Source organism: Carex rostrata, chromosome 28 (assembly GCF_964058835.1).
Source record: "Carex rostrata chromosome 28, lpCarRost1.2, whole genome shotgun sequence".
NCBI lineage: Eukaryota > Viridiplantae > Streptophyta > Magnoliopsida > Poales > Cyperaceae > Carex > Carex rostrata.
In genome coordinates this window covers 2,148,006-2,167,890 of record NC_135945.1, presented here as the reverse complement: position 1 = coordinate 2,167,890, position 19,885 = coordinate 2,148,006, and the positions used below count along the sequence as shown (strand labels likewise).

Here is a 19,885-nt window from a genome sequence, read left to right as displayed (position 1 = left end):
TATTATTTCTCTGTTTTATTATTTATTTTTTTGTTATATGTGAATATATAATTTGTTTTTAATGGGGCAAAAGCTTAAGTGAACTACGAATAAAATACTACCAGAACAGGAAGGAGATAATTGAAGAACTGAATTTTAATATATAGGCGTTGTAAAGTTACAATCTCACCTAATAAATTTGTACTAAAGTAGATTAGGATGTTAATTTTTGTAAGAGCGAAGAGATGCAAGAAAAACAATTTTATTATTGCATTCTTATTTTGAGCTTTTACATGTATCTTTATTTATAGAAGAAATTTTAAAACTAGCCGTTACTATTAATTACAGCTACCAACTACTAACTACATACTAATCTCTATCTCCTAACTTATTAATTACAATACACTACTCCCTAAACTAGCCGTTATAATTCAAAAATTATAACTAGCCGTTATTGTACATAGAAAGTACTAATTAACAAATGAATGGTACAAGTAGTCTTAACAAAATTATGAAATTATATGTGAATGCTGAAATCAGTTGAGAAAAAGAAAAATATTACAATACAATCCAAATATATGTTTGAAATTATTGAAACAAATAGTACACCTTAAATAACCAAGCAACAATATCCATAGTTCCATACATTTGTTGGACCCTTATTTTTCATTATAATCTAGCTAGCATCCATTCATGTAGGCAATAATCCATCATGTCTCCTCTTCATAATGCCTTATGAGTAATGCGATATCTCACTGCATTCCCGCTATGAAAAGTCTAATTTCATCCCCTTTCAAACAACACCTACCCTCAGGGAAGTTTTGGAGCATGGGACATTCCACATATTCCACATACTTCAAATTCTTAAATAAGCGTTTGAGGTCAATCCAATCGGTTTCCAAATTTGTCAAGAACCTAAGACGCAATGTCTCCACTTTCCAGTTTTCATCGTTTGTAAAATTAGTAAGCTTCCCACCTCTAATATATAATCTCTTTAAGTTTTTCAGTTCTGCAGGGTTTAGCAGATTTGATGCCTCAGTGTAAGGATAACACCTAATATCCAATTTTTCCAGATTCTTTGGGAAAGAGAAGGTTGGTATGGCAGAATTGGACTTATTTCCTCCCCATATAATAGTCAACACCAACAATCTATCCAAATGTTTTAAGCTACTAAAATCTGCAGGAAGCAAATAATCGCTGGCAATTCTAATACTGAGCTTTCTAAGCTTATTCAGTTTTGAGAGATCGCTTAGTTGGCAGGACTGGATTTTGCTTCCCACATTGCTAACCACAAAACCCTTTAACACCTCTAAATTAGAGAGATCACATACCCATTTTGGCATATTATCTAACAGGTAGCACTCTGAAACATCTAAAACCATCAGCTTTTTGAACCACCTTTGTCGAGGTAATGCCCATTTTATTAGTTTTGGTATTATTGTGGACCTTGATTTTTGTGATAATTTTTCTAAATTATGGCAAGCCTTAAGGTCTAGTATCATCAGGTTTTTCAGTTTCCCAATTGATTCATGAAGCTCTTCTATCCTCGAAATACCTTGCAAGCTAAGGTAGGTCACCTTTTCTCCCATCTTCTTTAAGAAATCGGTTTCATCGACTTCGATGTGGTCTTTTAACTTTGTTTCTTCACACTCAGTTTTCTCAACCCCGTTATGAACCTCTGCTTCTGTATAACGCCAACTACCAAGTATAACCAGCCGCATGTCTTGCATGCTGCTAATGTGCTTGGAATTGAGGTACCTCTGGTTTCGATTTAGTAGTGCTTTCATATTGAATGCATCATTTTTATATAAGTGCCAAGTGCCCTCTTCCCTTTTCTCAGAACTAAAGAGGTGTTTCCTTCTACAGGCAGAGATCAATTGCTTATGAATTGTAGGTTGGATTGTCCAGCAGTAGATTACTTGATTATTCTCTATGATATGTTCTGGTATGAGGACACCCTTGTGCACCAGATAAGAAAAGAACTTTTCACCTTTCTCAATTGTTCTACTTGTACCAGCCCAAAAAGGTACAACAAGCCCTAGTCCAATCCACCAGTAAATCAATAATCTCTTCTTTAGTTTTGCATTTTCTGGAAAAATGCCAAGGCTATATAGGCAACCCATCGCCTGGAGGCCTAACGACTCCAAACATTCTAGAACCATGGAGACTTCATCCTCTTCAAAACTTCTATTAGACGGTTCCCCTACATCAAATATTGGGGCTTTCTGAGGCATATCAGATGCCTTTTTAGTGTTCCAATAATTCTCCATGAGAATCCCCGATAGCTGATTATGAACATTTATTAGGTTGGTCCTTGTAGTTTCATTCGATTCAATCGTTTTATTGTTACGTTCAGTCCAGTAATCAATTTGCCTTTCTATTTCTCCAAAGTAACCAGTTACCTCCCTGTCCCAATTTTCTATACTATCAAAAATACCTTTTGCCTTTACAACATCTGCGCTAATTTGGTCGATAATTATCTCCATCTCCGAGTCTTCTAGAACTTGCTCCTTGGCCTGTTTAAGGCGTTGCAGCAGTGGTCCAACAAACTCTGCAATACTGGCCTTTAGCTTGACTTTCTTTTGATGGTTACTCATTGGAATGGTTTGTCGATCCTAAGAAACAACAATTATATATGTTAATTAATTGAGGTTAGAGGACGAACATATTATAACATATATACATAACAAGAAAATGCTGAAATTATAATGTTTTGTCAAAATCTACACTTTTATTCAGTATGTGTTGCAATGTTTTAATGAATAATATTTTAGATAGTAAACATTAACATATGTCAAATTTACAGTTCTTCTCAATTTAGATGAAAATTTTCGTCAAAGATTAAAATGCTAATTTTTTATTTATTTATAAAATTCTATAGTTGTAAGAATTACAATTAACATGAATTTGAATTTCAGTATAATTGAATGTAATTTCTAAATGAAATTAATCCAGGGCCTTTAACCAGCCTTTTTCACAGGCCGACTTGAGATAGGGATGTCAAATGGGTTGTTTTATAGGTTTTTTTTTTGCTCTGTACTATTTATTTAATGAAAGCCTACGGCCTTTCAGTAGAGAAAAGATAGGGGCGCTGTACTTTTTTTCTTTCTTAATATATTCGTTGGTTGAGCACCAAACTTAGGAGTGTCAAATGCATTCTTTCAACCGTTTACTCCACCTATATTGTATTTGATAAGATGGATACGGATAAGATTTTTTTTGTAAACTTATCAGGTACGGTTACAGGTAAAGATTTGTTTTCGTTTTCTAAATGGGTAAGGGTACAGGTACAGTTTATATATAAAATAATAAATAAAAAAATACTAAAATCATTAATAAGCATTGAAAAAAGTACTTTAATTGGTTTAATTGCGGTTAGCATAATCATAATTTTTTTTCAATGAAGTAATATACATGTGTGAAATGAATGTATGTGTTTTAATATTTTATTTTGAAAAATACTAAAATTATTATTATATTATAGTATTAATCGTTATTTACCTACTACCATTTTGTTATCCGACAACTATAATGGATAAGGATAAGATACGGGTAAATATAGAGTATAGGTATGTACAATTTGTAATGGTTCCACCTGTCTCTTACTATACCCGTTGACATCCCTAACCAAAACCCGTCAACTTTAATAAAAAAACTGCAGGGACATTTTTCTTTCTTTTGAAGCTATTGGGTGGTTGTAGAGTTGTAGTTGTTGTAAAAGTCACAATCAACAATCAATTAGCGCAATAAATGAAATTGGGGACAGTGTAATAAAGGAGAATATATTTGTTCGTTGGGCACTAAACCCACTAACCTTTAAAAAAGAATTGTGAGGACAATAAAGGAAGTTGGGGACACTGCGAGAAATTGTGAGGGCAATAAAGAAAGTTGGGGAATATGATACCTCCTTTGGTGAGACGAAAATGAAAAAAAAAAGCAGCCATAGTAATGGAATATGATACCATACTTATAGCAATAGAAGTAACTATCAAATTTTATATATGCTTCAAAAGAGAAAATATTATAATAAAACGTGGAAAAGACATAAGATAATTATTTACCTTGTAAAAGATAAGTTCGCCTCTCCTTTTTAAAAAAATTCAAGTCGCTGCTCCACCATTCCCCGATTTTTTTTTTCCTTTGTTGTTCGGATTGTATATTTCTCCGTTAACACTAAGCACAAACATTCGTGCTAAAATTCAGCGATGGCAAGTTTAAATAGAAAATGCTCGACTGCGTTGATCGCCAACATCCAATACTGTAATTCATTGGTGTAAAAACTAAGTGAACAATTATTTCTATCAATCTAGAAGTGAGAGTGAAAGGAGAGAGGGAGGGAGTCACAGGGAGAGAGAGATATCATGCTTCCATTTTCAAAGAAAAAGAAAAAGAAAAAACAAAGAGAGACCTTGGATCAAGAAAAAGAATCATCAGCGACGAAGAAGCAAATACTACTATTTTTATCTCCTTGAACGACAATAAAATATTTCAAGCAATTTTTAATTGCGAAATGTTCCGGATTTAGAGTTGAACACTTTAATGATGAAGTTTCAAATGCTTATAGCCTCACAATTTTTAGCTAAATTTGATATTAATATTAAATAAAATATTCTTTTAGATATTTTATTTTACTACTATTTAGATAGCTACAAATTATTATTTTTGAATAGTCTACAAACAATAATTTTGTACCTATCTAAAAAAATAAGAAATAATTAAATTTCAGAAAATATAAAATATTGTCTCCAAGCAGTTGAACAGCTCGACTCGAAAATATAAAATGTGAAGCACAATTAAACATGAAAAACATGAAACATTTGAACCCTCCACTTTAATTCACACTCATTTTATAGAAAAAAATTATAAATTATTTTACCATAATTCTAATATATACTCACTTTTATAATATGTGCAACATTATTATAAATATAATTTTAATTAAAAAATTAAAAATGTAGATATATTCTCAATTTTTTAGATCTTATGGCATCTATAAAATTTGAGTTTAAAATATTATCGGTCATTCATCATAAAGACATTAAAACTTCACCTTTAAACTTTTTGAACTGTTTGAAGGGAGTATAAATATCTTTCAAATCATCCCAAATTAATTATTTTAAACACGGCCTATCTAAATAATTAGGTAATTGAGAACACATTTATAATTAAATTTCAAAATTTGTATAAATATGTGTCAAATATATTTACGATAAGATTTTTGGACGCACAATATAAATTGGATATATACTAGAAGTATTCATTCTTTTTAGATAAATTGATGATCAAATTTGACAAGAATGAGACAGTATTTGCGATATTATCTGTTAGGGATACCGTCGGTATACCCTTGCGGATAGTCACTTTTTACCTTCGCGAATATTGTTCAATTCTTGTAGTATATTAAATATCTTAAATCATCGCAGTATAAAAATAAATTCTGAGCCTTTATACTAAATTCTGAGCCTTTAATCGACCATAGAGGAAGGATAATGCTTGGCTAATTACACGTAATTTTTCATATAATATAAAACACTGAATCATGATAAATTACTGATTGTCCATGTACGAAGACAAGGTTTCATGGTAAAATTGAAATACTAGCTAGCAGATGGCTGACGCTACGGGTGTTCATTAGTTCGATTCGGTTGAAACCGAAATAGACAAACCAAAATTTTATTTCGGTTCCAAAAATAGAACCAAACCGAATCGAAGTTTTATGTCTGTTAGTTTGATTTGTTCGGTTCAAAGTGAAGCATATATATATATTTTATTTAAAGCAATTTAGCCTATTAACCAGCCAATGAACGTCTCGCATAAAAGTTCACATGAGCAAAAAAAAACACAAAGTCACAAATCAAGAACATAATAAATCCCGTCTAAAAAAGATAAATTTTGTGTTTTTCCTTTCAATAAAAACCAAGCTTCAAAGTCAAATAATATGAGGCAAACCTCAAATGAAGAGAAGCAATCACAGCCAAGCAATTTTTCCATCCTTCCCTCCGCAACAATAATGACCATGATTTAAAGAAAAGACAAGGTGAGATGTCAAGTTCAAACCAAACGTAAAATTATAGTAAATAAAAAAGACAACAAACCGTGATGAAATAATAATAAATAAAAAATCAAGGAGATCCTACTCGATTAACAGCTGAGATGAACAAAATAATTCTCTCGACATCCATTCTTGCTTGCATCGCCATATAGAATGCGGCTCTTCAAGAAAACCCTAGATTTTTCTTGGGAGAGATGGAGCAAGGAAATTAACCTAGAACTAAAAGCCAGAGAAGGCAATCGGAGTTTTGAGAGAGAAAAGGTGACAGAGAAAGAAAGGGTAGAGGCGATCGGAAGGAAGACAAGAAGAAATGGGAGGAAGAAAAAAGAATGAGAGACGGTGAGAGAGTCATGGAGATACCTAGGTTCAGATAATGGTTCACAATTTAAAATTATTTAATACTTTTTCACCGCTCACTTTAGACTCACTAGTGGAAAAACTAGAATTAGGATCGGCCTATCTAGATCGGCTATATGAAACAACCGATACTAATATCTATCTGGCTCAGTTTTCTTAACAAAACCGATCCTAAAAACTAATCAGATCAAGTTTTTTGGTCAACCGATCCTAATTTGTGAACTATTAGGATCGGTTATTTATAAAAACCGATCTTGATAGTTTCTAGATCGGTTTTTACAAACAACCGATCATAATACTATAACTATTAGGATCTGTTATTTACAAACAACCGATCCTAATACTTAACTATTAGGATCGGTTGTTTGTAAACAACCGATCCTAATAGTGTATAAGGATTGGTTTTTATAAATAACAAATCCTAATAGTATTGAGATCAGTTGTTTGTTTGTTTGTATTGTCCAATTCTACATGACTTAAACTACACATCATTACCTTCAACGAATTCATTTTTTCATTATTACTTTAGTCATCTAATTTTTTAAATCCATTACTTGTAAGTAGTAAGCTCATATATATTTGGGAACCAATAATTAATCCTTAAAAAATATGTAATTAGATTTACGACATGGTCCTTTAAATTTGGCGATTGCCTTGATTTTCCAATCATTTAAATTATTTTTATATTTCAACACTGCATGCCATCTGAATCGCAGACTTAATGTAGTGGTATGAGTCCCGTCTCACTACGGACGTCACAGATTCAATTTTTGAAAATAACATTTAAAAGATCATGGAGTGTACCAGAGTCTTTTAATAAAAGAAACACTGCATGCCATCTTAACCGACAACTATATATTACATTTTAATTATTTCTATTTGTTTTAAAAATTTGAATTTTTCATATGAATTTATTTGTCATATTAGAAATCTGTTGGTTAATTATTTGAAAATTTCTATTTTTGTAACGTGCCTTCTACTACCGAATTAATTATTCTGAATATTTATATTTTTTGCATGGTGAACTTTGGATGTTGTTAATTTTTTTTTTAATCTCAGCTGGTAGCTTCTACCATGCTTTTCAAAAAAGAAAAAGAAAAAACAACAAATGAAGAGGCGCTATAAAATAATTAATTTGGACCTATACTTCTCTTATACTCCAATTCTGATACACATATTCGCGCCTCTTTATTTAATCTCCAGTGTCATGCATGTCCTCCGTGTATCATTGCTTAATTTAATAATTTCTGATGGGTGAAACCATGACAAAAGAAATACTTTGCCTTTATTTTTTCCATTAACTCTCTCATTTACATGATTCATTGATCAGAATTCTTAATTGCTTATTATGTTTTCAATTTTTTTGAATTCCGATGAAATGCTAAATATTTTTTAATAGAGTTAGATCAGAATTCCTAATTGATTAATTAGAATGCTCATCCATGGAGGATTGATTAGGTAACCCTCTAAATTATGACTATATCAGAAGTTTCAATTTATAAGTAATTATTTGGTATATATAAGGTAGCTAGAGCTCAAATGGCCAGTTGGTCTCAATAATTGGTGTAATATTAGATAGGTATAATATTAGATAGGTACAACATCACTAAAATTTTTATAATTTTAAAAATGATATCCATCCTAATACTATTGGGATCGGTTGTTTATAAACAACCGATCCTGATCTTGATAGTATTAGGATCGGTTGTTTATAAACAATAAACAACCGATCCTAATAGTTATAGTATTAGAATCGGTTGTTTGTAAACAACCGATCCTGATAGTATCAGAATCGGTTTTTACAAACAACCGATCATAATAGTATTGGGATCGGTTGTTTATTTAACCGATCTTGATAGTATCAGGATCAGTTATTTCGAAATAACTGATCCTGATTCTTTTTAGGATTGGTTTTTTCGAATTAACCGATCCTAATAAGTCCCTATATAACATGTCTAGGGTTCTTATTTTCATTCCGCGCCTCTCATTTTCAACTTAGTGAAAATCAAACCCGCCTCTCAACTCCTCCGTCTCTCTCTCTGTCTCAGTCTCTCCCTCTTCTAAGGTTCTTATTTTCAACTTAGCAAAAATCAAACCCGCCTCTCAACTCCTCCGTCTCTCTCTCTCTGTCTCCGGCGCCTCTCAACTTAGCGATCTCTATCTCTCTCCTCTCAATTTATTTATTTTCATTTGAGCAAGGCTTTTTGAGATTATTTCATCGGTGGTGAAGAGGTACACTTTGAGGCATGCTAGCTAGGTTTTCCTTGTCTTTCAATTTAAATAATACATATATCAAAGATGCACAAGCAAGCAATTAATATATAAATATGTGTTCAGATTTTGAAGTTTGCACTGATGGAGACGATAAAAGAGGGAGTGCCATACATGTGGCTGAAGAGTTAAAGGAAGCTTGTTGCAGCCATCAAGGCTGAGATGTAATGCTCTTATCAGGACCACCACGCTACAAAATTTCATGCATTTTATTTTGCTATTGCACCAAATTTCTTCAACTATTGTACTTCTTTTTGTCTTTCATGCATTTTATTTTGTGTTCTTAATTGGTTTTGAGCTCCAATAAATCAATGGTAAATAAAAAAAATATTTTATGTTGGCCAGCAAATATATATGGAAGCTGGCCAAATAAAAAAAATATTTTTTTTAGATCCAATATAGCATCAAGATCGATTGTTTGAAATAACCGATCCTGATAGAAACTATCAGGATCGATTGTTTATAAACAACCAATTCTAATAATAACTATCAGGATCGGTTGTTTAACCGATCCAGATTATTGTAGTATCAGTATCGTCTTCATCAGAATCGGTTGTAATCCGATACTAATATGCGTGTATAACCGATCCTGATTCCATATTTTCCACTAGTGACTTCGACTTCATATCTCTAAGGCTGTGCTCTAGAAGTTTATTGCGCAGAGGAAGGGAACGGAAAACGAAGGAAGGGGAATGCGCTCGTGTCACTCTGTCTACACCTCAAATCGAGGAGTACGAATTTCACAGCTTTGTACGCTTGATTTTCCTCTGCCACAGTCCCGTCTCCCTTCCTCTCCTCTCCGATCTCCTTGTTTCTGGAGTGAATAAACGAGGCGGGCAGCTCCGGTCTAAGAGTGTCTTCCCTTCCTTCCCTTTAATGAGGGATTTCTACTCCCGTTGGAGCACACCCTAAAGTTCTGTCAGTTCAATATCTTCGTTTTTAATTTTAAACCGAGCCAAACATTTGAATCTGTCTTAAAAAGCAAACTTAACCAATCCATTAAACCGAAATAACCAAACCATTTTGTCCAGACTCTTGATTTAAAATCGATTAAACCGGACTTGATGAACACCCCCTAGCTGATGCGTTGTAGTGGTAAGAGAATATTTTACAATTCAGAAAGATTCCAAATGAGACGCGTTGTAGTGGTAAGAGAATATTTTACAATTCAGAAAGATTCCAAATGAGATGCGTTTTAGTGGTAAGAGAATATTTTACAATTAAGAAAGATTTCAAATGAGACGCATTGTAGTGGTAAGAGAATATTTTACAATTCAGAAAGATTTCAAATGAGACGTTTTGTAGTGGTAAGAGAATATTTTACAATTCAGAAAGCTTCCAAATGAGACATTTATAAGATTACCATGCTACCCCGCGGTCTTCATTGGATCCATTTTCTTTCAAGGAGATCAACAATATAGTAGTATTTGCTGCTGCGTCGCTGATGCTTCTCTCTCTTGACAAGGTCTCTATTTGTCTTATATTTTTTTCTCTTTTCTTCGAATATGGAGCAAGATTTCTCTCTGTTTTTCTTTTAAATATTGATTGAGGCAGCCAAGTTGTGAGAAAGATATCTCTCTCCATCTCCTCTCACTCTCACTTGTAAATTGATAGAAATGATTGTCCTTTTACTTTTTACAAGAATGAATTACAGTATTGGATGTTGGCGACGCAGTAGAAGATTTTATATATATTGAAGCTTGCCATAGCTGAATTTTAGCTCGAATTGCAGGACTAAGTGTTAACAGAGAAATCAGAGAAACAAAAGCGAAAATCAAGAAATACTAGAACAGCAACTTGAAGATTCAAGTAGAGGCGAACTTATCTCTTACAAGGTAAAGATTTTCTTTGGTTATCTTGAATCTTATTGTATTTTATTCATGATTGTTAAAATCAGAATCAGAGTTGCAATCGGTCACTTAACAGTGAAATCGAAGTCGGCTGAATCAGCTAGAATCGGCTGAATTGAATCAGAAACTCAATTTTTTTCATGAGAAACTTGTTTTGTGCTAAAAAATAAAACAAAATTGGTAAAATATTAAGGTGCTAGAAAAAAAAAAATTACTAGTTTTAATATTGATTCCTAAAAAAAACAAAAACAAAGAAAAAATATAAATAAAGACACTTACAAAAACAAATTAGAAAAAAAAAATGGCGGTGTCCATAAACCTAGAAATAGAGAAGAAAAAAGATAATGCTCCAGACCGGAGCTCATTGCATTGGTCCCACAAGCAAAAAAGTAAAAGACCGGGGGACATTTATATATAGCCTCCTCTAAATAAATGATTTGAAATTTGATCCCAGTCCTCTGTTCGAACCATAAGAATGGGTAAAACTAGCATACTGCTTAACTCAGTCTTAAATTGATTCGGTATCAGTCAATTCTGGTTTGACTCGGCCGATTTAGCAGACTATGATTTTATTATAGCATTTTCCATTTGAAGCATATCATTTTATAATTACTTCTATTACTATATGTAACTATGTAAGGTATCATATATATATATATATATATATATATTCTGTTTTTTAGTTAAGTATTGTGTCATATTCTAGTAAGTGCAAATGGATCAAATAGTAGTAAAATTATATCTGTATTAGTATTTATTTTGCGGATACAGATACAGAACTAATATTAAATGGATACAAATACAGATTGAATATTAAACATATACTATCATATGAATCAGAAATAAATGGATATAATTCAGATTCACAATTCATACATTGTAACAAAATCAGCATATTTTCTTTTTGAAAATATTCACAAAAGTTGCAAAGTCGTGACGAGGAATAGAGCTCTCAACCTTTGGTAACTAACTGTTTTAGAACTTTTTTCCGTGTGCTACCTCCCTTTTCTCAAAATCAACATATTTTCAACCATTATTTTTCTCATTAGAAAAAATACATAAAATACGAATATAATAATCGGACAACAAATTAATTTTTCAAATGTTAAATTTGTTTTTTCATTACAAAATATAATATTTACATATCAAATATAAACACTCGTAAATTCAAATATAAACAAGTAGTACATGAACTAAAAGTACTTTGAGGTGTAAAATATGAATACAATAATAATATCTCATTTATTTATTAGTGACATAATAAATGTTTTACTTGAAAATTTAGCAGAATCGGAAATTGTCTTTTGAGAACTATAAGACACCAAACATAATTATATTTTTGTAATTTATTAGAGATATAAAATATGAATACAATAATAATAATACCTGAGTATCTTACGTAGGCTCTGAAAATGAAATTTGATTTCCCTGTCTTCTCTTGTAGAAAGAGTTTACTTGAAACTAAAGTACCATTTCATATTCCAAAAAGTTTCAGCAAAAAAGAAACAAACTTTCTAAATCTCAAATTTTTAGTACACAATTGTCAATCACTGAGAAAAGTTTAAGGGGTGGGATTTGTGGGAAAACTTTGACTGGTACAAGTGGCGGAACCAGGAATGATCGGTAGGGGGGGCCTAACTAGTTTCTCTCAGAATATCAATTTTAGTTTCATATTATACGATTAAATGAAAAGAATCAATGGGAAGAGTGAAAAGAAACAGAGGTGCCAAGCAGGGGCGGATGGGCACTAATCGGATTTAAATAACTAATCGGGTTTAAACCCATTAACTAATCGAATACTAGATAAAATACAATCAATATGAAAAACATAACAAACAATCTTTCATGAGTTTAAATAAAATTGAAAATTAATCAAAGTTTGAGACGTAATAATTTATGTGAAATATATTTTTTGTCGGAAGTTAGAACAAATAAATAGAGTATTATATCCAATCAATCATTTGGCAGTAATAACATAAAAAAGTTAAGTTACCTGTTGAAGAAACTTAGTTATCTGTCATTATTGGTTACGGGAGCAGCCCAAAAAGGTAGCCCAATTAGTCCCTTATCAACACAGCATCCGGATTGTTATATACAAGTATCGCTGGCTTAATCCCACAACAAAATTAAAAAGCGCTGGAACATATGCAAAGGCTATGAAATAGGTGGGAGGTGCAGTCTTTAAAAGCACTTACCCGTTCAGGTCTGAGAATTATCAAAAAGGTTCATGGGTTGAATCAGGGGTAGGCATTATGTTAAATCATGTAGGCACAAATACTAAATTGTAATGGGCCTACTAAATATTTCAAATTCAGGGGCCTCAGTAGATCCACCCCTGATACCAAGGGCTCATAAACAATGTAGGGGGTGCCAGTTTTTTTTTTTTTTTTTAAAGGGCTCTTTATATTTTTATGGGCCAAGGGGGGGGGCCAGGGCCCAGGCTGGCCCAGGCCTTGGTTCCGCCCCTGACTGGTACTACAGATATTCGGTAAATTAAAACTTACAGATACGGACAATTATCTATATCTGATCTGTATTCATTTTCGAAATTCAAATCATAAATGTAGCCGTATCTAAATATTCAAATCTGCAAAAATTTAGATACATATCCGGATCCGGATCCGGACGGATAATATTCGATCCATTTGCACCGCTATCTTTAGTACAGCAAGGGCTGCAGATTTATTTCATTTTGGTCTCATTAGACGACAAGACAAAACTCCTAATATAATTTAATTAGGAATTTGCAGAGGTCTAATGCGGAAATTGATTGTGATTGATTGCTTCGTCGGTCTATTGCGCTAATTGATTGCTCTGCTCGGTCTAAGGTGCATTCCATGAATGCTCCTTTATTGCACTCGAGGGGCCCCAACTTCCTTTATTGCGCTAATTGATTGATTGCGGCTTCTACAACAACAACCAACCAATAGCTTCAAAGGAGAGAAACATATCCAACCAATGGCTCCCAAAAATATCCAACAATAATATTATATACCCTTAGCTTCGTGCATCTCACATAACATCTCCAGTCAGCAAGCCATTTCCTATGAACAAATTCTCTGTTCTCTCAAAAACCATCCAACTCTCATATTTGGCATAAAAATAAACCTCTCGGCACTCCTTATCAGTTCAAGTACCTTCCAAACTATCAATGGCAGATCTACTACTATCAGCTTTGATTCCAATCCTGTTGGAGAAAGTGACATCAGACTCACTGTTTCAGCAAATCGGGGAGAAGTGGGGCATCGGAGACCAGTGCAAGAGGCTCCACGACATGCTTCTCGAAATCCAAGCTATACTGCATGATGCTGAGGAGAAAGCAAATTCTAACGAAGCCGTGAAATCTTGGCTTGAGAATCTCAAATTAGCTGCTTATGATGCTGATGATATTCTTGATGAGTTTTGTTATGAGATGCTACGCCGGGATGCCGTGAAACGTGGCCATAAGGTTAGCAATGTGAATGCCTTATTTTCTCGTGGTTTTCACTTTAAAATGAGTGAGAAGTTGAAGAAATTTCTGGGGAGGGTTGATGGGCTTGTTGTCGAGATGCAGAGATTTCATTTTGTTCATGGCCGAATTCAGCAAGTGGCCAATCAGCTTAGAACTCATTCTCTTGTGCTTGACTCAGAAGTTATTGGAAGGAGGGATGATAAAGAGAATGTAGTGCATTTATTGCTCCAAGGGTGTGAAAATGATGATCTCACGGTTCTTCCAATTGTTGGCATGGGTGGGCTCGGCAAGACCACTCTTGCTCAACTAGTGTACAACGATGCTAGAGTGAAAGAACACTTCAACTTACTATTATGGCTTTGTGTGTCTGACGAGTTTAATGTTCATTTTCTTGTTAAATCAATCATTGAAATAGTTTTGGGGGAGGAATGTAATATTCCTATTGACAACATTGAGTTTCTTTGTAGGCGCTTACGCCAAGTTTTAAGTGGAAAGCGATACTTTCTTGTTCTAGATGATGTTTGGAATGAGAATGTCAATGAGTGGGAGAAACTGAATGCTATGTTGAAATGTGGAGATTCTGGGAGTGCAATTATAGTTACCACAAGGATCAGCAGAGTGGCAACTATAATGGGTACAGTAGAGAGTTTTAATTTGGGAGTGTTAGGTGAGGAGGATTCATGGAACTTGTTTCACAAAAGGGCATTTAGCAAGGGGGTAAAGGAATGCTCAGAGTTGGTTGAGATTGGTAGAAAGTTGGTTCAGAATTGTGGGGGATTGCCTTTGGCTATTAACACTCTAAGTAGCTTAATGAGTTTTAAGTTTGACGTTCGAGATTGGGTGGCTGTACTCAATGAAAGCAAGATCTGGGAACAAAAGCCTGTTAAAGATGAAGTTTTGCCGGTATTGAGGATAAGCTTTGACCACTTACCTTCATACATGAAACAATGTTTCGCTTTTTGTGCAGTGTATCCCAAGGGTTTTGTGATGGACAAGGACAAGATGATTCAATTTTGGATGGCAAATGGATTTATTCCATCCAATGAGTTGAGTAGCCTTGAAATGAACGGCAACGTTATATTTAATGAGTTGGCTTTCAGGTCATTTTTTCAGGAAGTCACCGAAGTTTTTCCCATCTCCTCATCATGGAGGATAGGTACTGCTCTAATATCATCCCGTTTCGACCAAGGATACCACTCTGAAATCAAGTGCAAAATGCATGATCTGATGCACGATCTTGCTCAATCTGTCATGGGTAACCAATGTCTCACCAAATGAGAAGTGCCAACAGAACTTAACCAGTCAATGATTAAAATCCATCATATTTCGCTAAAGACTCCTCCCTTAGATATTAACAAAGCCATTGATTGCTTCCCTTCTATCCGGAGCCTTATTTCGTCCTACCCTTATGACCACCATTTGGGTTCTAACAATGTCAGAAATATTGGATTTCTAAAATCAAACTCTCTGCGTGTACTTGAATTGAATGTACAGCTTATTGAGAAAACTATCTTTACACCCAAAAAGATGAAATACCTGAGATATATGGAACTTTCAATCCGTGAAATTACAATAATGCCTGAAGAGATAAGCACTCTCTATTTGTTGCAAACCCTAAGGCTCTCAAAGTGTTGGAATCTTGAAAAGTTACCCGAAGGTATGCGATATATGAGTAACCTTCGGCATCTCTATGTTAGTAAACACTGTTATAATTTAAGAAGCATGCCGAAAGGTTTAGGACAGCTTAAGTGCTTGCAAATACTGACGACTTACATTGTAGGCACTGATGCCGGTAATGATATTAGAGAGCTGAATACCTTGAATAACCTTCATGGACAATTGCATCTGTACAATCTGAGGAAAATTAAGCATGTTGTAGATGCAAGGGAAGCAAATTTAATAGCTAAACAAAATCTGGATGATTTGTCATTATGTTGGGGAATGCCAATTGATTGCCAAGGCTTTGATCACAATATACCCGAATCAAACGACCCAGAAGTGATCCACTGCGATCCTTTTGAAGTGTTTGATGCTCTTAAACCTCACAACGGGTTAAAGGTTTTAAAAGTTACATTGTACAGAGGTTATCAGCTTCCAACCTGGATGACAGAGTATCATATGCTAGAAAATCTAATTGAGTTGTACATAATAAAATGCAGAGAGTGCACGGAAATACCACCAGTAGAAATGCTACCTCTTCTTAGAATTCTCAAATTGAAACATTTGGATAATTTGAGGCATCTTTACAGTAATGGTGCTGATTTTGATGAAGATACACGAATAGTGTTTCCCTCATTACAAAAAATGGTATTGTATGAAATGCCAAATTTATCTAGCTGGTGTGAAGGTGAAGAAGGCAATAAGCCATCACTGATTTTTCCTGTGCTAAAAAGATTAAAAATCACCAACTGTCCTAAGCTGACTACAATGCCAATTACACCTTCACTCATATTTTTCAGGTAGCTGTTGTATTTTTTTTTTTATGCTTGCTTTCATCCACTTTTTATTGCATTAACTGATATTGGTTTGTGGTATGATATTAGTTTTGGTACTGGTCTATTTGAAATGGCATGTCAACCATTCCAAGAAATGCCCAAATCATTAATTTTTTTGAGTATCAAGGGACCTACCAAAAAGAACTAGCATAGCTGTTTGTCTTGTATGAACATGTTTTCGTAATTTTCCTGTCGATTATGGTACCACTAACCTTCATTTTTTTATTATTTGATATACTTTATTTTTTAAATGCAGATCCACACATATGAAAGAAGATATCAGACACTTTAAAGTTAAAGAGCAATTTTCAAGAAGAAGAATCTCTTAAGCAGGTATAGGTTATGGCTCTTGCCAGCTTTATTAAATTATTAGATTGCATGGTCAGTCTGTGATTTTTATTTCCATATGGCCTTGAACTTAAATTTTAGATAAACTTAAAATTATATCATAATTTATAATATTTACAAAAATTGAGGGCTAAACTAAAAAGTTTATTCATTTAACATTTTCTGTCGTATCAGGTTTGGCTTCTACTAAATATTGAAGAATCTTCTTTCCCTGCCTTCTAATAAATATATTAATATCTTTGATTTACTCTCCTGGGGTCGCACCCATTAAGCAAAATCAACTTAATGAATACTTGATAGTTTATATTATCCATGACTGTGACTCATAGGGATATTACCGCCGGGATATCAAATTCTTCAAATCTGATTCGAATTTGATACATTTTCTGTTGAAACTATATTTTTAGTTATTTATAAAATAAGCAAAGAATCATGATAATTAGCTATAGTATTTGACACTTTTCTTCAATGATTGTGAGCAATCAAACCACCTTCTCACATTAGCCAAGCTACCACTTTTGTTGTACCAAAATCCACTACAATAAATCTTGCCAGTACTGAATTGTTTTATGTCTGGTACATGCCAATATAGAGGCAAATTGTAACATCGGATTTTTAATTTATTTTTCTGTTGCATGAATACGATTCCATCCTACGCTGTCCAAATGATCAGAGGCATTCTACCGCATGATGTGGGAGCTGTACCAATTCAATTGGAGTGACAAATTGAGACCCTAATACCGCCTGTCATATATAAGCCCATCCATTCACATTAGCCTTTTTTTTCTTTCTAAGGAAACTGTTTCTGCCAAGCATACTGGTACAGGCATGTAATGGATAAGGAGTTCCATGTTTTAATTTTCAGATTTTTGTTTGGTTTGTGATTTCATTTTATCTATTTGCTTCAGTGATATTTTTCTTTTTTTCTTTCAGTTTACATGTTCAACGACTCAAAATATTGAGTCCTTTTTTAAGACTTTTTTTTTGTAATCGGTTTTTCCTCCAAACCTTGAGTTTGTATACCAATTTGATCAATAAATAAACAAGAACTAGATCCTTATATTTTTTTCCCAAAAAAAGAAAAAAGAAGAAGAAGAAGCTATTTGAATGGAATAGGACAGACAGTATGAGATGATTGGATTTTCATTATATTTGTTTGACTTCAATTGGAGGATTTGAATACAATTGGATTTTGAATGTTGTAAAATTATTATGCTGCTACGTTGAATACAACAGAAATTTATTGTATTTGATTGATTATTTATTTCTAGTATGTGTAGTAGGTTGCTTAATTGTTTATTCGAAGTGATCTTAATATTTTTTTGCGCAATACAAAAAAAAGGTGAATTAATTATCTATGAATGGTGACTAGTTTACTTTTGCTCCTGTGGAAGGAATCGTGTAAATTCCAACAATCTCTTTTTGTCAATTGTTATGTAAGATTTAGTGTATAGCCATGTACTAAATTTCATAATTTCACAATTTACTTTTTCTAGTAATTTGGAGCTAAAAGTTCATTATTTTTCAACGAGCTGCGTCGTATTTATTTATTTATTTTATTATTTCTACGATCCTAGGCTGTGTGAATTGAGGCTCATTACTTGAATCTCAAAACCATAACCTTTCATTTCTTCACTAGCTTGGCATTGTATTATGCATACTCTGATCAAAACAGAGGATGACTCTCTCTATACCCCTGCAAAAGTTATATGTGTGGCAATATTATTCCAGTGTTAACAGCGTGATTGCATAGCTTTTAAAGAACATATAGTAATTATATAATATCAGCACAAGTCTGATTTACATGCCAATTAAAATTTGGAAGTGTTGAGATTGGTGAGAGGTTACAGGAGAGGCTTGTGTCAGAGGCGCAGTCAAATCAGGGTTGTCCCGTTTCTGCGGTTGTGAATCACCTCGCCCGTGGCATGGCTGTGGTCTACTCGGGTATCTCTGTATATTAATCATTTGACGAGTGAGGCTATGGTACTATGCATAGTACGGATTGGTCCGTACTATGGATAAATATATCTGGTCCGTACTACGGTTCAATGCAGCTCATATGCGTTTGCGGTCCTTAACCACATAAAATCCGACTATGTGGATTTAATATGTGGATTCAGTCTTGGTATTAACCAAAACCAAATACAACCCACTTAAAATAATTTATTTATTAACAAAAGAGTTCAGATTCGTATCCAATTCGGATCCGCAACCCAATTTAATGACTCATCCGGATAAATCCAGTCAAGTGAGATTTCTCTTAGTCTCTAGTTTCTTTTATAGCCTCCCAATCGGTTCCTTTTATTTATTTAGTTGACGTGGAACTAAAGAATAAATAGCAAAATCCGGATCCAATGTCTAGATTGACACAAAGCTCATCTATTGTTATTAAACCCTGACAATATTCTAATCATGCGTCACGCCTGACATTCAATTCAAAAAGTAAAATACAATATTAATGGGCCGGCCCACTGTTATGTATGTGCAAATTCATCAAGTTTTTTCTTTTATTATTAATTTTTAGAGTAGCCCATTTCTTATATATGAAAATGGGCTGTTGTTGGACTGCATAATTTTTTAAATGGATGTAACTAAATTTATAAATTGTATGAATGTATGAATTGAAAATATACTAAAATCTGCATACGTAAGTCCGCATAAAAATCCGCATTTAGGATTTTTTTGGGAATGCTATTGTGCGAAACATCAAATTTTCGGATATTTTGAATTTTGAAATGATAATACAAATTTCGAATGTAGTAAACAAGAAAGTATAAAATGTTTATTTAAGAAAATTTCAATATTTGCCATAATTTTAATTCTAGAAATAAATAGCCTAAGGTTTTGGAAGTTCCGATTTAAGTGAATGTAAATATGACAACTCTTTTTCAATTTATAAAACATTTTTTAAATCCGAAACTGATAGTTACCAAAAACCACAACCAACTTGAATTATACCAGAGAACCTCAAGAAAAGTTCGCTTGAATGTTTGCATTTTTGTTTTTTGTTTTTATTGTTTCAAATTCTTCAGTTTTAGCCTAGTAGCAATCACCTTGAATTATACCAGCAATCAACTTGAAC

The 19,885-nt window shown here is 33.4% G+C and overlaps 2 protein-coding genes and 1 pseudogene across 4 annotated transcripts; 2 read left to right on the top strand and 1 right to left on the bottom strand.

Annotated features, from left to right (window-relative positions):
• Positions 1 to 490: 490 nt before the first annotated feature.
• Positions 491 to 6,340, bottom strand: LOC144545841 (disease resistance RPP13-like protein 4). Of its 2 annotated transcripts, XM_078294409.1 has the most exons (4): positions 6,117 to 6,340; positions 5,929 to 5,971; positions 4,041 to 4,237; positions 491 to 2,594 (listed from the first exon to the last, which is right to left on the bottom strand). In XM_078294409.1, exon 4 carries the CDS (start codon positions 2,574 to 2,576, stop codon positions 732 to 734), a length of 1,845 nt encoding a protein of 614 aa, XP_078150535.1. In that variant the 5' UTR covers positions 2,577 to 2,594; positions 4,041 to 4,237; positions 5,929 to 5,971; positions 6,117 to 6,340; the 3' UTR covers positions 491 to 731. The 2 variants fall into 2 exon arrangements, with proteins under 2 accessions (XP_078150535.1, XP_078150534.1); XM_078294408.1 differs by having other exon boundaries at positions 5,929 to 6,340.
• A 3,628-nt stretch (positions 6,341 to 9,968) lies between these two features.
• On the top strand, positions 9,969 to 17,863 carry LOC144545415 (putative disease resistance protein RGA3 pseudogene; annotated as a pseudogene). The gene is made up of 5 exons (XR_013508506.1): positions 9,969 to 10,124; positions 10,392 to 10,494; positions 13,260 to 16,419; positions 16,712 to 16,788; positions 17,477 to 17,863. The product of XR_013508506.1 is annotated as a putative disease resistance protein RGA3 pseudogene (transcript).
• LOC144545495 (putative disease resistance protein At3g14460) lies at positions 15,266 to 16,423 on the top strand. Its single transcript, XM_078294064.1, has one exon. It carries the CDS (start codon positions 15,266 to 15,268, stop codon positions 16,421 to 16,423), a length of 1,158 nt encoding a protein of 385 aa, XP_078150190.1.
• Positions 17,864 to 19,885: the final 2,022 nt, after the last annotated feature.